The following is an 18,258-nucleotide window of genomic DNA, read 5'->3' on the forward strand; positions in this document are numbered from 1 at the left end:
CCTGGGACCCGCGATGCTGCCAGGTGGTGGCGGTGCACGTGACCTGGGACCCGCGATGCTGCCAGGTGGTGGCGGTGCACGTGACCTTCCGTGGCAGCAGCGGCAGCAGCAGCAGCATCATCGCGAGTAGTTCAGTCGCGATGCGTACACGAATGTCGCCGTCAACCGCAAATGGTTGAGCCACAGGGGCACGATCGCCTCGTGTGGACTCCTTTTTCAGACGGTCGCGTGAGTGAATGGATGGGCGAACGATAGTTTTAAAAGTGAATGTAGATGCGTGACTTGTTAAATACGTGGATTGGTTAATGAGCGAGTGAGTTTATTTTACTTGTTTGGTGAATGAGTGGGTTGGTGAATGGATTGAGTGCGTTGCTATGTGGAATTGAGTGACTGTTATTAAGTGGGTGACCGTTAGTAAGTAGGTGACTGAGTGTGTTAGTGGATGAGTGAATGGGTTTGTGAGTCGGTGAGCTTCTTGGTGAGTGTATGTATTGCTGAATTGGTGAGTGGGTTAGTGAATGGCTTATGGAATTGGTGAGTGGGTTAGTGTATGCGTGGCTTTGGTGAGTGAGTGGGTAAGTGGAATTAGTCAGTAGATTAGTGTGAGTGAGTAAGTGGCCGAGTGGAATGGATTAGGGCTATACGGTGGCGAGATGTTAATTATCTCGCCTTGTATACAGGAGGTCTCGGGTTCTATCCCGACCCCGACACCTGTTGTAAAGTTGGAGTTTGCGTGTTCTCCCCGTGGTCACGTGGATTTTGCTCCGAGTCCTCCGGTTTTCCCTTCCACATTTAGAAACAACATCACGCGTTTAGAGTATTTGGCTGCTTTACATTTACACATGATAAGCCACTTCGTTGAGCTATCATTTGAGGCCAGGTCGTTTCTGAAAAATAGATTGATAGCTCAGTGGGCCTTACCTGATAGAATAAAATATAGTAAAGCAAGTTTGACCTGGTGAGTATAAAGTGTTTTGGGTTAGGTCACATAAATGCGTGTTAGAGAATAAACCCACAGCTTTTATAATTTGAAATCAATGGTAACTGTTGCGGGTTTGCTCTCTAATACACCAGTGCGCTAAAGGAACCGAAGTCACGAATTGGCACGTTTTGTTCACGTGACAACCTTACTAATTGGCTGTGTCGGTTAGAGGTAAGTTTACGACAACACAATTACATTTACGCGATCTGAGTGGCACCGGTGAGTGGGTTGGTAAGTCAGTGGGTGAGTGAATTGGGGAGTGGGTCCGTGAGTAGGTGGGTGAATGGCTGAGTGGCATTGGAGATCGTGTGCGCCATGGACGGCTCAGTTCAGCACTCCCCTCGATGGGGGGGGAGCGAGGGGAGGAGGTGAAGGGATCCTCAATGCCACGCACGCGGCGGGGGGGGGGGGGCGGTGGGGCCCTGTGATGAATGTGCGCGCGCCGGCTCCACTCATCGCAGACTTGACACCGGGGGGAGGGGTTGGGGTGGTTGGCGAGTGGGGGCGGGGAGGGGGCGGTGAGTGAAGGGAGTGATGCTGGGATGGAGCTGAGCACTGTGCGGAGTTTCCATCTGCGCGCCGGGATGTGCGGGGAGAGCACCCTGCCTTCGCGGCTCCTGCTGCCCCCGCTGCTGCTGCGGCTGCCCCTGCTGCTGCTGCTGCTACTGCTGCTGGCCCCGGCGATGCCCTCCTCCTCCTCCCCCTACTCCTACGCGGTGCCCTCCGACAGGTGAGCCGCACGTGCCGCGTGGTGGCTCTGCGAGCCACGAGCCGAGTGCGAGCTGCGTGTCTCCGCTCTGGGCTGGCGGGGCTGGGGGTTGTGGGGGAGGGGGGTAACGGGTGGGAGGGGAGGGGGGGTGACCTCTTTGCCCTTTACGACCATGACCTCCAAAGGCGGCCGGGCGTGGTTCTGGCCACACCATCGATCGTGTGCGCCGTCCCGGTCATGGAGACCTGTGTCTTTAAACCTGTGAGTGTACCTGTCTATGTAACTGTGTACTCACCTGCGCACTCATCCTTGCACTGACCTTTTCACTCAAGCTCAGCGCGTACCAGCTCACATGCGAGCACGTGTATCTGTGCGCTCGCCTGTTCTCACTTGTGCACTCACCCACCGACTCACCTATGAGCTCACCTGTGCACTCACCCACAGACTCATCTATGAGCTCACCTGTGCACTCACCCACAGACTCACCTATGAGCTCGCCTGTGTGCTCACCTATGAGCTCACCTGTGGACTCACCTGTGCACTCACAGCGAGGTGTGCCCGGAGAGCAAGGTGCTGTCGGTGGAGTATCCGTGTGTGCGCGCCAACGGGGAGCGGACTACGTGCATCAGGTGAGGGGCGACCCCAGACCCCTATCGCCTCGGCCCCCCACCCCGTATCGCGCCCCCCCCCCCTCTCCCTCCCTGAGATTTGATTCTCTGACTTTGATCCCAGTGGTTTGGCCGAGGTTCATAGCTCCGGGCTGACCCCTGACCCCCTAACCCCGCAGCATCAACGTTCACACCACAGTTCGTCTCCTGTGTTGTCACACCCGTACTGTCCACCTCTTACGAACACCCCCGATGAACGTGGAAGAGTAGGCCAAATACCGACGACAGCGTTCGCTCTACAATGTCGCGGAGCCTTCCAAAAGGCAGTGGCGTGAGTAGGTACTTGCAGGCGCTGCGCCTTTAGCTCCATGATAGGAACCCCCTCTCCCCCCATCCCCCGCTCCCCGGCTCGCGGCCTCTCGCTCCACGCGGCAGGGTCCCAAATGTGGCACGGCCCTGGCGAAGGCGGGGGGAGGGGGGAGGGGGGAGGGGGGAACCCCCACTCAAGGGGTACTCTGTGCCTGGGGCCCGCGCCAAGGGGGATAGCGACGCACACAGAGGGGGTCCTGTGTGGGGACCCCCGTTTCACAAGGACCCCCGTGGGACCCACCCCGGTCTCACGCCCCTGCCGGGGGTTGCCGAAACACGGCGGCTTCTGTCGGGCGCACGCGCCACGCGAGACGCGCCACGCGCTGTGGCATAACACGAAAACCACACCACAGTATAGTATAACACACAACAGTATAACACACTACAGTACAGTATAACACGATAGCCACACTACACTCTAGTATAACACACTACAGTATAACACACTATGGTATAACACAGTATAGTGCTGGACACCCATCCCCCGTGTGCCGTTCCGGCCTTCATAGGTGGGCGCTAACAGCACTTGCCCCAACAGCCTGCGTAGGTTACACGGGGGATCTTTGTCTCTGTGCCTGTGTCTGGCTAGGAAGCGATGCTGCAAAGGGTACCGCTTTGTGCTGGGACAGTGTCTACCTGAAGGTGAGAACGCCTTCATCTGGCCCAGAGTTCACCTCGACTCCCAGGGAGGATGTGTGGCTGATGGGTTTAAACAAACGTTCTGCTTTTTTACGTGGAGGAAAACCATGGGTAGTGACACAGATATGAGTCGCATTTCCCTGCGTGTCCGTTGTGTTGCCTCCACCCCTTTGTGTTGCCTCCACCCCTTTGTGTTGCCTCCACCCCTTTGTGTTGCCTCCACCCCCTTGTGTTGCCTCCACCCCTTTGTGTTGCCTCCACCCCCTTGTGTTGCCTCCACCCCTTTGTGTTGCCTCCACCCCTTTGTGTTGCCTCCACCCCCTTGTGTTGCCTCCACCCCTTTGTGTTGCCTCCACCCCTTTGTGTTGCCTCCACCCCTTTGTGTTGCCTCCACCCCTTTGTGTTGCCTCTACCCCTTTGTGTTGCCTCTGCTTCACACCACTCTGCCAACTCGAGAGATGCATCGCAACGGAACCCAACACTGAGGTGATCGTGGCCAGAAATCGAACTCGGATGCCAGGTTCAAATGGCAGTGCACTAACCGCTGCGCCACCGCTCTGTTACCCGTGTATACATTGTATTTATTTAACACAGGCTCAGAGGCCCAACATGTCAAAAGGCCAGCAGATACTCCGATTGAGAGTTCAGGTACGAGAGAGAGAGAGGCAGAGACTCTCCCAGAGGGAGAGGTCACGAATCTACTTCCCTGTAGTGTCGCCATCCCACGTGGCACCAACAAGCGAGGCATCTGGTCCAGGAAGATGAAGCAGATTTCTCATGGAGCAGATTTCCATACCTGTCAACCCCTTATCAGTGCCCTACCTTATTACAGACCAATTCAGTCACCCCGTGCCCCTTGTGAATCTCAACGTTCATCCTACAAAGTCCCATCACAAGGGAGAAACACAAACAAATAAAAAACTAATGTTGCCCGTGTTAAAGAGTCCGTACGCCGGATGGACCTGAAATCTCAATTTGCCCCGTGTGCAAGAACACGGGGTGAACCCGTGTGGGTTGACGGGTATGGACTTCTCATGGAGTAGGAATCTTGCACAAATCACAAGATCTCTCACATGCCAGATATCTTGTTCAAGGTCCATAGAGCTCACAAATTGGAAATCTCATGGACCAGATGTCACACGGAGCAGATGTCTTGCTCGTTGACGAGATGGAGTGGATCCAACATATTGATGCTCTTCCACCTCCCTACTCTGCCCCTCTCCTCTCCCTGCGACCCTCTCACTCGTTACCACTCCATGCCCCCCCCTCACCACTCGCATGTTGTCTGTCATATGTTTTGTAAAAACAAAAAATCTACACGTCGAATAGTTTAGATGTTCACAACGTCCAGTGAAAGTGATTTGTGTTACTGTCAACGGTAAACATGGATGTTCAAGCTGTAAATAAGTCTCCCCCCTCTCCCCCCTACTCCCCCCCCCCCTTTCCCACCCCCTCTCCCACCCCACTCTACCTCTCCCCCTCTACCACCCCCCCCCCCCCGTGTAGATGTGGACGTGTGTGCGGGCTCGCCCTGCGAGCAGCTCTGCACCGACCACTTTGGGCGCGAGCTCTGCGCGTGCCACGCGGGGTACCGCCTCGAGCGCCGCCGCGCGCGCGACCGCCCCTACTGCCTGGGTGGGTGGGTGGGTGCGAGACAAAGACAAAGATCCCCCGTGTAGCCTGAACAGACTGTAGGAGCAAGTGCTGGTAGCGAGCACCTACGAAGGCCGGAACGGCACACCAGGGGGTGGTTGTCCACCACCACACCAGGCCGCCTTTGTCTCCCTAGCAGCGATGATTACACACCGCACCAGCTATTCATTTGAGACTTAGTCGACCTCAGGGAATCCCGGACCGGTTAAGATCATTGTCACTGGTGTTGGCCGTGAGCGGGAACCGGACTCGGGTTTCCGAGTTTACGGCGCAACGCGCTGACCGCGACGTTGCCGCTCCCCGGGGCCACTTGAGCAACTGGCCGCACGAAGCACGGCTCCCCAATGACAGTGAGAGCTTAGTCGCTTCTGTCGGGGTCCATCGGGACCTCTCTCCAAACCCATTCGTCTCCCCCCCCCCAGTGCCGATGTATACACGCCGTGTCAAGTACTCATTTTAGGCTGAGTGTACCGAGGGGAGGCCCAGGACCGGTTCAGATAATCGTCACCGGTGTTGGCCGTAGTGGTTAGCGTAGTGCTAACCACTACACTACCGCTCCCTACACACAATGGGTGGATGCACACGCACACAGACAAAGATCCCCCGTGTAGCCTCAACAGTCTATTCGGGACAAGTGCTCTCAGCGTTGGCACCTTTTGAAGGCCACGACGGCACACGGCGTGTGAACACCGTGTACACACCGCACCGTGTCCACTCCGCAGCAGGCAGGGGGTGTGTGCGTGATCTTGTTCGCTGTCTCTCTGTGTGTCCCCGTAGACGTGGACGAGTGCGCGCGCCAGGGTGACGGCACCTCGCGCTGCTCTCACGGCTGCCGCAACTCGCCCGGCAGCTACGAGTGCACGTGCCCAGAGGGCTGGCGACTCGCCGGGGACAAACACTCGTGCCGGAGGGTGCCCCCGCCCCCCCCTCGGGGTGAGCGGTGGAGAGAGGGGCGGCGGGGGGGGGGAGATAAGGGAGAGATGAGGGGGAGAGAGGGGGGAAGAGGGGGAGAAGGGGAGAGATAAGGGAAGAGAGAGGGAGAGATGAGAAGAGGGGGAGAGGAGAGACAAGGGGAAGAGGGGGAGAGAGGGGGGGAGAGGGGGGGGGAGATAAGGGGAGAGATGAGAAGAGGGGAAGAGCGAGGGGGGCTGCGTGCAGAACGAGAGAGAGCGAGAGAGAGAGTGAGCGAGAGAGTGAGCTAGAGGGGGGGGGGGGGGTTACATAAAGCCAAGTTTTAAACATTTTAATTAAAAAAGGAGAAACAAGGGGAGGGGGGAGAGGGGAGAATGGGGGGGGGGGAGATGCAGAAAGAGGGAAAGATTTTTTTGACGCTTAATTTCCGTGTCTTCGCTTAACAGACGCCAGGTCGAAATAAAGTAGTATCGCACACATGCTTTTATTGTTGAAGAATGGATAAACAACGAAGATATACGGTATATATTTCTACAACCTATATCAGTATCACAAAACAATCAATGCCTTGCGTGTCCTGGCTGTTGTTCGTGGCTGCTGAGAATGTAGCTGGGTAACTGGCTACACGTAGTTTTCAGTTCGGAAGATATAATAACAGACATAGCGACATCGGAAAGGTTGGGAGTGACGGACACAGAAGACTGACCACGGTTCAATTAAAATCGCTCGACGTTTTCGATTTGTGCTCCAATCAATGCAATTCCGTCACCGTGTGTGCCCGTGTGTGTCTCTGTGTCGCCGTGTGTCTCTGTGTGTGTGTCTATGCGTGTCTGTGTCTCTGTGTCGCCGTGTGTGTCTCTGTGTGTGTGTCTCCGTGTGTGTGTGTCTCTGTGTGTGTGTCTGTGTGTGTGTGTGTGTCTCTGTGTGTGTCTCTGTGTGTGTCTCTCTGTGTGTGTGTCTCTGTGTGTGTGTCTCTGTGTGTGTCTCTGTGTGTGTCTCTGTGTGTGTGTGTGTCTCTGTGTGTGTGTCTCTGTGTGTGTGTCTCTCTGTGTGTGTGTCTCTGTGTGTGTGTCTGTGTGTGTGTCTCTGTGTGTGTGTGTCTCTGTGTGTGTGTCTGTGTGTGTGTCTCTGTGTGTGTGTCTCTGTGTGTGTCTCTGTGTGTGTGTCTCTGTGTGTGTGTCTCTGTGTGTGTGTCTGTGTGTGTGTGTCTCTCTCTGTGTGTGTGTGTCTGTGTGTGTCTCTGTGTGTGTGTGTCTCTGTGTGTGTTTCTGTGTGTGTGTGTGTCTCTGTGTGTGTCTCTGTGTGTGTGTGTGTCTCTGTGTGTGTGTGTCTCTGTGTGTGTGTCTCTGTGTGTGTGTCTGTGTGTGTGTGTCTCTGTGTGTGTGTGTCTGTGTGTGTCTCTGTGTGTGTGTGTGTGTCTCTGTGTGTGTGTCTCTGTGTGTGTGTGTCTCTGTGTGTGTCTCTGTGTGTGTCTCTGTGTGTGTGTGTCTGTGTGTGTCTCTGTGTGTGTGTGTCTCTGTGTGTGTGTTTCTGTGTGTGTGTGTGTCTCTGTGTGTGTCTCTGTGTGTGTCTCTGTGTGTGTGTGTGTCTCTGTGTGTGTGTCTCTGTGTGTGTGTCTCTGTGTGTGTGTCTCTGTGTGTGTGTCTCTGTGTGTGTGTGTCTGTGTGTGTGTCTCTGTGTGTGTGTGTCTCTGTGTGTGTGTCTCTGTGTGTGTCTCTGTGTGTGTGTTTCTGTGTGTGTGTCTCTGTGTGTGTGTGTCTGTGTGTGTGTAGGTGGGGCGCGTGGGGGTCTGTTGGCCGTGGCCGCGTGTCCGCTGTCGTGCGACGACGACGACTCCCAGCACGTGAGGCTCGTTTCGTCCTCACTCACCCCACTCACTCACCACCACTCACCCCACTCACCACCACTCACCCCACTCACTCCACTCACCCCACTCACCCCACTCACCCCACTCACCATCACTCACCCCACTCACCCCACTCACTCACCACCACTCACCCCACTCACCACCACTCACTCACCCCACTCACCCCACTCACCCCACTCACCCCACTCACCACCACTCACCCAACTAACCACACTCACCCCACTCACCACCACTCACCCCACTCACCCCACTCACCAGACTCACCACCACTCACCCCCACTCACCACCACTCACCCCACTCACCACCACTCACCCCACTCACCCCACTCCCCCCACTCACCACCACTCACCCCCACTCACCCCACTCACCCCACTCGCCACCACTCACCACCACTCACCACCACTCACCCCACTCACCCCACTCACCAGACTCACCACCACTCACCCCCACTCACCACCACTCACCCCACTCACCACCACTCACCCCACTCACCACCACTCACCACCACTCACCCCACTCCCCCCACTCACCACCACTCACCCCCACTCACCCCACTCACCCCACTCGCCACCACTCACCACCACTCACCACCACTCACCCCACTCACCCCACTCACCCGACTCACCACCACTCACCCCCACTCACCACCACTCACCCCACTCACCACCACTCACCCCACTCACCACCACTCACCACCACTCACCCCACTCACCACCACTCACCCCACTCACCACCACTCACCCCACTCACCCCACTCACCACCACTCACCCCCACTCACCCCACTCACCCCACTCGCCACCGCTCACCACCACTCACCACCACTCACCTCCACCCACCACCACTCACCCCCACTCACCACCACTCACCCCCACTCACCACCACCCACCCCACTCACCCCACTCACCACCACTCACCACCACTCACCCCACTAACCCCACTCACCACCACTCACCCCACTCAGCACCACTCACCCCACTCACCCCACTCACCACCACTCACCCTCACTCACCATCACTCAACCCACTCACCACCACTCACCCCACTCACCACCACTCACCCCACTCACCCCACTCACCATCACTCACCCCACTCACCCCTACTCACCACCACTCACCCCCAGCCTCCCACCGTTGTTGTTGAGCTTATCTGGCCCACGACTTCCACTCACTCCAGGCCAGGTGTCCGCGTCGGTCTCTTTTCAAGGAACTCTGTTCGTCATCACATGCCACAGAAACATGCGCCGTGAACCCCGGGTGTCCTTTTATTGATTACATTTATTCTGATACGCGGTTGCTTTTGTGCCGCTTTCTATTTCATTGCCTCTGCTCTGATCTCCATTTGGCTGAGCCCGGTTTCCGATTTCTGTTTGCTCCATTGGTGTGCAATGTTGTTACGTCGCTCTTGCAGATGTGAGACGCTCCCCCTGCTGCTGTCTTGGGTTCTCACCTGGCGACGCGAGGCGCACGACTCAGGTGTCGAGGGTCTACGCACGTGGTCACGGCAGGTGTCGTGGTGGTGGTGGTTGTGGTTGCAGGTGCGCGCCACAGGAAATGACATCACGGTGAAGAGCGGACAGCGGGCGCACGAGAAGCCCCCGGGACAGATCGGGCCCCCCGGTCCGCCCGGGCCCCTGGGGCCCCTGGGGCCCCCCGGTCTGCCCGGTCCGCTCGGGCCCCCGGGGCCACCCGGGCCCTTGGGGCCCCCCGGTCCGCTCGGGCCCCCCGGTCTCCCCGGCGAGGAAGGGGCACTGGGAGGAGTCGGTACGATCGCGCTGACGCTGAGTTTTCACTCCACTTATGATGCGCATCACCATTCATGGCCTTTCCACTGCTGGATGAAGGCCTCCCCAAGCCGTTGTCATCTCGTCGCTACACCTGATGATTTTATTGCTCCATTTCCTTGGACGTCCTCTCGGACATGTTCCACCGTCTGGCTGCCACTCCCCATCGTAGCCAGGTTCAGTCCACTGCTGGATGAAAGCCACACAACCTCTCACTTTCATACCTCACTCATAAGACAAATACACAAATCCCCCCATAGAGCCATAGCAGACTGTCGGAGCAAGTGCTGTTAGCGAGCACCTATGAAGGCCGGCGCGGCACACAAGGGGAGTGGGTGGCCAGCACCACGCCTGGCCACCTTTGTCTCCCAGTAGCGATGTTTACACACCGCACCCGCTACTCATACGAGGCTGATGCAACCTACGACACACAAACACTCACACAGCCCCAGGGCCGCACCGGCGCCGCTGGGGGCCGTGCCGCGGCGGTGCCCCTGGGGCCGCGGCGGTGCCCCTGGGGCCGCGGCGGTGCCCCTGGGGCCGCGGCGGTGCCCCTGGGGCTGCTGCTGCTGCCCCCACCTCTGGCTGTGAGCGCAGTAGCAGCAGCAGCCGCCCCGCGCCGTCTGCTCGGACAGGCGGCGACTCGCCCCTGGGGCGAGCGGCAATCGGAAAGTTCTCGAGTCCCGGTTGGGGTGGAGGTTGACTCCGCTCAGAATCATACTCATCATCATCCCTCCTTACGGAGTCGATTAAATGAGAACCACTTTTTAGGGAAGCCGACAGTTGGTTGTCCCATGGAAAGACTCGTCCCCCGCCTGCCGTAGGAGCCGGGATTGCCCAACAACTGGCTTTGCAGGACTGTAAACAGGACAAGAGCACCACTCCGACATGCTGGTGACATCTTTACCTCTGTGTGCAGGAACGTCATAGGCATATGTTTCAGGACGGTCCCGCATTGTTTTTTTTACTTCAAGATGTTTTCAGCCAATTCACGAATACTTATTCTGAGTAGGACGAACCCGGAGCAGCCGAAATAAAACAAATCCCACGCGCTCCGATAGAGGGGCCCTCCTCCTCGTCGCCAGGTCGTCTCGCGTCTCATCGTCTCAGGGCGGATTGAGAGCGGCCACCTCCAGTGGCTCCTGCCGCTGCTGCCGCTGCTGCTGCTGCTGATTCTGTGTGGTGCGAGTCGGCCAGGCGACAGCTTCTACTGCTGCTGCCTCTGTGTGGCACCAGTCGGCAGCCAGGAGCAGGCGACAGCTCCTGCTGCTGCTGCTTCTGTGTGGTGCGAGTCGGCCAGGCGACAGCTCCTGCTGCTGCTGCTGCCTCTGTGTGGTGCGAGTCGGCAGCCAGGAGCAGGCGGACAGCTCCTGCCGCTGCTGCTGCTGCTGCTGCCGCTCCGCGCTATTCCACTCGACTCGGGGTGCAGAGATCCGTGCGCGTTCGGCAAACCGCGTCTCGTGCGTGAAGCTGGTGGCAGGTATACCACGAGCATGGTGATGACGAGGGTGGCCGTGATCGAACAGTTTTACATCAAGTGGAGCCCGCGACCCCCCCCCCCCCATTCCCACAGGACCCCCGGGCGCTGAGGGCCCCCCAGGGCCCCGCGGCCTCATGGGGCCCCCAGGGCAGGATCCCGACCTGTCGCACGTCAAACGAGGCCGGAGGGGGCCGATGGTGAGAGACGCGCGGGTCCAGCGCATGAACTGTGTCTGTGTGTCTGTGTGTGTCTGTGTGTGTGTATGTCTGGCTGTGTGTGTCTGTGTCTGTGTGTCTGTGTGTGTTATGGGGAGCGGTAGTGTAGCGGTTAGCGCGCTGCGCTACGAACCTTGTAACACGGGTTCGATTCCCGCTCACGGCCAACACCAGTGGCGATTATCTGAAGCGGTCCTGGGCCTCCCCTAGGTCGACTCAGCCTCAAATGAGTACGTGGTGCGGTGTGTAAACATCGCCACTGGGGAGACAAAGGCGGCCGGGCGTGGTGCTGGCCACCCACCCCCTCGTGTGCCGTGCCGGCCTTCATAGGCGCTCGCTAACAACACTTGCCCCAACAGTCTGTTAAGGCTATACGGGGGACCTTTGTCTTTATGTGTGTGCAGGGTCACACTGGGCCTCCAGGTATGCAAGGCCTCAAGGTGAGGAGTCTCTGCACGTGACATCTCCACGCGTCAACTCTCCCTATACATGAATATGATTAATTGTTGATGTTTTGGGTTAGGCCGCGTTATGATCTGGCCCAATGTGTGTCGTCTTACCCTCCACCACCTGACACAAACAAACCGCTGCGCGTGGAGTTGAGGACCCACGCCCAACAGAGAGAGAGAGAGGGAGGGGCCGTGCCGACAAACACCACGCAGGGCCCGGCTCTGCTGAGACGTGGAATCCGTCACGGAGTTTCGCTCGCGCTGAACCAAAGCGGCCGAGCAGAATACACTCGCAGGAGGAAGGCCGCACGGGGTGGCGGATGGGATGCGTTACAATTTGAAATTGTATATTTCACGGTGAGGTACCGAGGCGCTTGTCCGCGCTGTCATTTTGTGTCTCCGTCAATCTTCGGGTGGGATCTCTTTTCTCTCGCACAGCTATTGAGCAAATGCACCACAAAGTCCAAGCGGGCAGCAACAAACAGCACTGTCAGAATTATGTGACGCGAAGTGAGCGAGGTAAATGTTGTTGAATGAAGGGCTTTGGCGGAGAGAGAGAGATGGCTGAGGGAGGAGGGAGTTCCAGAGTGCAGCAGTGAGGGGAGAGAGAAAGAGAAGTGATGTGAACGGCAGTATGGTGAGTGGGTGGGTGGGTGAGTGGGTGGGGTGGGTGGGTGAGTGGGGGGTGGGTGGGTGAGTGGGTGGGTGGGTGGGTGGGTGAGTGAGTGGGTGGGTGGGTGGGTGAGTGGTGGGTGGTGGGTGGTGAGTGGTGGGTGGTGTGGTGGGTGAGTGAGTGGGTGGTGAGTGGGTGGGTGAGTGATGAGTGAGTGGGTGGGTGGGTGAGTGAGTGGGTGGGTGAGTGGGTGGTGGGTGGGTGAGTGAGTGGGTGGGTGGGTGGGTGAGTGGGTGGGTGGGTGGGTGAGTGGGTGGGTGGGTGGTGTGGGTGAGTGGTGGGTGGGAGTGAGTGGGTGGGTGGGTGGGTGAGTGAGTGGGTGGGTGGGTGGGTGAGTGGGTGGGTGGGTGAGTGAGTGGGTGGGTGGTGGTGAGGAGTGGGTGGGTGAGTGGGTGGGTGGGTGAGTGGTGGGTGTGGGTGGGTGAGTGAGTGAGTGAGTGGGTGGGTGGTAGTGAGTGGGTGGGTGAGTGGGTGGGTGGGTGGGTGAGTGAGTGGGTGGGTGGTGGGTGAGTGGGTGGGTGGTGGGTGAGTGGGTGGGGGGTGGGTGAGTGAGTGGGTGGTGGGTGAGTGAGTGGGTGGGTGAGTGGGTGGGAGTGGGGTGGGTGAGTGAGTGAGGTGGGTGGGTGGGTGAGTGGTGAGTGGGTGGGTGGGTGAGTGGGTGGGTGGGTGAGTGGGTGGGTGGGTGAGTGGGTGGTGGGTGAGTATTTGGTGGGTGAGTAGTGGGTGGGTGAGTAGTGGGTGGGTGAGTAGTGGGTGGGTGAGTAGTTGGTGGGTGAGTCGTGGGTGGGTGAGTAGTGGGTGGGTGAGTGGGGGTGGGTGAGTAGTGAGTGGGTGAGTAGTGGGTGGGTGGGTGAGTAGTGGGTGGGTGAGTGGTGGGTGGGTGAGTAGTGGGTGGGTGAGTCGTGGGTGGGTGAGAATGTGGAATCTGATGCCACCTCCCCTCCCCCCCGGACCCCCGTGTAGGGAGAGCGCGGATCGCCAGGTCCTCGCGGAGTTCCCGTGAGTCTCTCGCGCGCACAGCGCAGCACACCCCCACCCCTTACCCACCCACACCCACACCCACCCACACCCCACTCACACCCCACCCACACCCCCACCCCCACCAACACACCCCCACCCCTTACCCACTCACACCCCACCCACACCCCCACCCCCACCAACACACCCCCACCCACACCCCACTCACACCCCTCCCCTTACCCGCCCACACCCCACCCCACGCACACCCCACCCACACCCCACCCACACCCCACCCACATCCCACCCACATCCCACCCACACACGACCCACATCCCACCCACACCCCACCCCACGCACTCCCCACCCACACCCCACCCACATCCCACCCACACCCCACCCACATCCCGCCCACACCCCACCCCACCAACACCCCACCCCACGCACACCCCACCCACACCTCACCCACCCCCACCCACACCCCACCCACATCCCACCCACACGACACCCACACCCCACCGACACCCCCACCCACACCCCACACATCCCCCACCCCCACCCCACCACACCCCCACCCACACCCCACCTACACCCCACCCCCACCACACCCCCACCCCACCCACACCCACCCACACCACACCCACACCCCACCCCCACCACACCCCACCCACACCCCACCTACACCCCACCCACACCACACCCCACCACACCACACCCCACCCACACCCCACCCACACCACACCCCACCCACACCCCACCGACACACACACACCCCCACCCACACCCCACCACACCCCACCCACACCCCACCGACACCCCACCCACACCCCACACATTCCCCACCCCCACCCCACCACACACCCCCACCCACACCCCACCTACACCCCACCCCCACCACACCCCCACCCCACCCACCCCCCACCCACACCACACCCACACCCCACCCCCACCACACCCCACCCACACCCCACCTACACCCCACCCACACCACACCCCACCCACACCACACCCACACCCCACCCACACCACACCACCCACACCACCTACCCACACCCCACCATACACCCACCCCACCCACACCACACCCCACACCCCACACCACACCCCACCCACACCCCACCTACACCCACCCCCACCACACCCCCACCCCACACCCCACCCCCCACCACACCACCCCCACCCACACCCCACCTACACCCACCCACACCACACCCCCACCCACACCCACCCCACCCACACCCCACCTACACCCCACCCCCCACACCCCCCACCCCACCACACCCCACCCACACCCCACCACACCCCCCACACCCACCACACCCACCCCACCACACCCCACCCACACCCCACCTACACCCCACCCACACCACACCCCACCCACACCACCACCCCACCCACACCCCACCACACCCCACCCACACCACACCCCACCCACCACCCACACCCACCCACACCCCACCTACACCCCACCCCACCACACCCCACCCACACCACACCCCCACCACACCCCACCCCACCCACACCCCACCCACACCCACTTACACCCACCCACCACACCCCCACCCCCACCCACCACACCCACACCCCACACCCACCACACCCACCCACAACCCCACCACACCCCACCTCACCACCCCCACCTACACCCCACCCCACCCCAATACCCACACCACACCCAACTAACCCCACCCACACACACCCACCCACACCACACCCCACCCACACCACACTCCCAACCCACCCCACCACTTACACACCCACACCACACCCACCCACACCCACCCCACCACCCACCCACACCCCACCCACACCACCCACACCCACACCCCACCTACACCCCACCCTACACCCACCCCCACCCACACCACACCCACACCTAACCCCCCCCACACCCACACCCCACCCCACCACACACACCCACCCACATCCCCACCTACACCCCACCCCACCCACACCCCCACCCACACCACACCCCACCCACACCCCACCCACACCACACCCCACCCACACCCCACCTACACCCCGACCCCCACCACACCCCAATCACCCACCCCACCCACACCCCACCCCACCACACCCCACCCACACCCACCCTACCACCCCACCCCCACCCACACTCCACCACCCACAACCCACACTCCACCCACTACACCACCACACCCACCTACACACCCACCCCACCCACTACCCCACCGACACCAAACCCCACACACCCACACCCACACCCCACCTACACCCCACCCCACACACCCCCCCCACACCACACCCCACCCACACCCCACCTACACCCAACACCCAACCCACCTCCACCCACACCACACCCCACCCACACCCCACCTTACACCCACACCCCACCCACACCCCACCTACCACCCCACACCCCACCCACACCACCACCCCACCCACACCCCCACCTACACCACCTACACCCCACCCCCACCCCACACACACACCACACCCACCCCACCTACACCCCACCCACACCACACCCACCCACACACACCACACCACACCCCACCCTACACCCCACCCACACCACACCCCACCACCCCACACCCCACCTTACACCCCACCCCCACCACCCCCACCCATCACCCCACCCAACCACACCCACCAACACCCACTACACCACAACCCCCACCACACCACCCCACCCACACCACACCCCACCCCCCATGCCACCACACCCCACACACACCCCCACCTACACCCCCCCCACCACACCACCCCACACCCACCTACACCCCATCCACCCCCACCCACACCCACACCCCACCCCCACCACCCACCCCCACCCCACCTACACCCACCCCACCCACCTACATCCACACCCCACCCCACCCACACCCCACCCACACCACACCCCACCCACACCCCACCTACACCCCACCCCCACCACACCCCCACCCCACCCACACCCCACCCACACCACACCCCACCCACACCCCACCCACACCCCACCTACACCCCACCCCCACCACAGCCACACCACACCCCACCCACACCCCACCACACCCACACCTACACCCCACCCACACCACACCCACACCCACACCCACCCCCACACCCACCCACACCCCCCTACACCCCACCCCCACCACACCCACACCCACACCCCACCCACACCCCACCCACACCACCACCCACCCACACCCCACTTACACCCCACCCCAACCACACCCCCACCCCACCCACACCCCACCCCCACCACACCCCACCCACACCCCACCCACACCCCACCTACACCCCACCCCCACCACACACCACACCCACACCCCACCTACACCCCACCCACACCACACCCCACACCACACCCCACCCACACCCCACCCACACCACACCCCACCCACACCCCACTTACACCCCACCCCCACCACACCCCCACCTCACCCACACCCCACCCACACCACACCCTACCCACACCCTACCCACACCCCACCCACACCCTACCCCCACCACACCCACACCCACACCCCACCTACACCCCACCCACACCCCACCCACACCCCACTCACACCCCACCCACACCCCACCCACACCACACCCCACCCACACCCCACCCACACCCCACCTACACCCCACCCCCACCACACCCACACCCACACCCCACCCACACCCACCCACACCCCACCTACACCCCACCCCCACCACACCCACACCCACACCCTACCCACACCCTACCCACACCCTACCCACCCCACACGCCGACCCACTCCATGCGCCCCCCTCCTCCCCTGCCCCCCGCCCCCCCCCCCCGGCAGGGCCCCCCGGGCTCGTTCGACTTCCTGCTGCTGCTCGTGGCCGACCTGCGCCACGACATCGCCGAGCTCCAGCGCCGCGTGCTCGGCCACGCCGCGGGGGGGGGCGCCTCGCCCGAGCGCCCCTCCCCCGCGGCCCCCCCCACGGGGCCCCCCTCCCCCGAGCCCCCTGCGGCCCCCCCCACGGGGCCCCCCGCGGTGCCGCCGCAGGAGGGGGGCGGCTCCGGGCAGGACGAGGAGGAGGAGGAGGACGAGGAGGGGGAGTTGTGGCGCGGGGAGGAGGGTGGCCCCCCACAACGAAACCAACGGGGCGAGCCCCCCACTCTGGCTTCGTGAATCAGTTACTGAACCCCCCCCCCCCCCGCTCATCACACCCCCACACCAGTCTCCATGGTAACCCGTCACCCCCCCCCCCCCCCGCTCATCACACTCCCACACCAGTCTCCATGGCAACTCGTCACCCCCCCCCCGTTCATCACACCCCTACACCAGTCTCCATGGCAACTCGTCACCCCCCCCCCCCCCGTTCATCACACCCCTACACCTGTCTCCATGGTAACTCGTCACCTCCCCCCCGTGCATCACACCCCTACACCTGTCTCCATGGTAAATCGTCACCTCCCCCCCCCGTGGTATGGGGGGGGGGGACACGTGGTATGGGGGACACGTGGTATGGGGGGGGGCACGTGGTTTGGGGGGGGCACGTGGAATGGGGGGGGCACGTGGTTTGGGGGGGGCACGTGGAATGGGGGGGGCACGTGGTATGGGGGGGGGCACGTGGTATGGGGGGGGGCACGTGGTATGGGGGGGGCACGTGGTATGGGGGGGGCACGTGGTATGGGGGGGCACGTAGTATGGGGGGGCACGTGGTATGGGGGGGCACGTGGTATGGGGGGGCACGTGGTATGGGGGGGGCACGTGGTATGGGGGGGCACGTGGTATGGGGGGCACGTGGTATGGAGGGCACGTGGTATGGGGGGAGGACGTGGTATGGGGGGGGCACGTGGTATGGGGGGGGCACGTGGTATGGGGGGGGGCACGTGGTATGGGGGGGGGCACGTGGTATGGGGGGGGGAGTTGAGGACCCCCTGGCGGAGCTCGCCTCCAGCGGGCGATCTGCCCCTCGCGACCCTCCAGCTTGGCCCGAGTTGGGCTGCCAGCCCCACGGAGCCCACAGCCCCCCCCCCCCCCTTTGCGGGCCACCA

General features: G+C 61.5%; 1 protein-coding gene across 1 annotated transcript; it reads left to right on the forward strand.

Moving 5' to 3' along the window:
• The first annotated feature begins 1,495 nt into the window (after positions 1 to 1,495).
• On the forward strand, positions 1,496 to 17,389 carry CCBE1 (collagen and calcium binding EGF domains 1). Its single transcript, XM_061570612.1, has 11 exons — positions 1,496 to 1,712; positions 2,240 to 2,320; positions 3,258 to 3,310; positions 4,814 to 4,942; positions 5,738 to 5,893; positions 7,645 to 7,715; positions 9,276 to 9,501; positions 11,095 to 11,198; positions 11,621 to 11,656; positions 13,302 to 13,337; positions 17,057 to 17,389. The coding sequence occupies exons 1-11, from the start codon at positions 1,525 to 1,527 to the stop codon at positions 17,387 to 17,389; spliced, it is 1,413 nt and encodes a 470-aa protein (XP_061426596.1). The 5' UTR covers positions 1,496 to 1,524.
• The last annotated feature ends 869 nt before the right edge of the window (positions 17,390 to 18,258 follow it).

This window comes from Lethenteron reissneri, chromosome 46, assembly GCF_015708825.2.
Source record: "Lethenteron reissneri isolate LAM-NWPU_2019-01 chromosome 46, ASM1570882v1, whole genome shotgun sequence".
In the NCBI taxonomy this organism is placed as follows: domain Eukaryota; kingdom Metazoa; phylum Chordata; class Hyperoartia; order Petromyzontiformes; family Petromyzontidae; genus Lethenteron; species Lethenteron reissneri.

Coding starts and splice junctions, on each gene's coding strand:
- CCBE1 (XM_061570612.1), top strand. CDS start 1,525: ATGGAGCTGAGCACTGTGCGGAGTTTCCATCTGCGCGCCGGGATGTGC. Junction 5,894..7,644: donor GCCCCCGCCCCCCCCTCGGG/GTGAGCGGTGGA, acceptor GTGTGTGTGTAG/GTGGGGCGCGTGGGGGTCTG. Junction 11,199..11,620: donor GAGGCCGGAGGGGGCCGATG/GTGAGAGACGCG, acceptor ATGTGTGTGCAG/GGTCACACTGGGCCTCCAGG.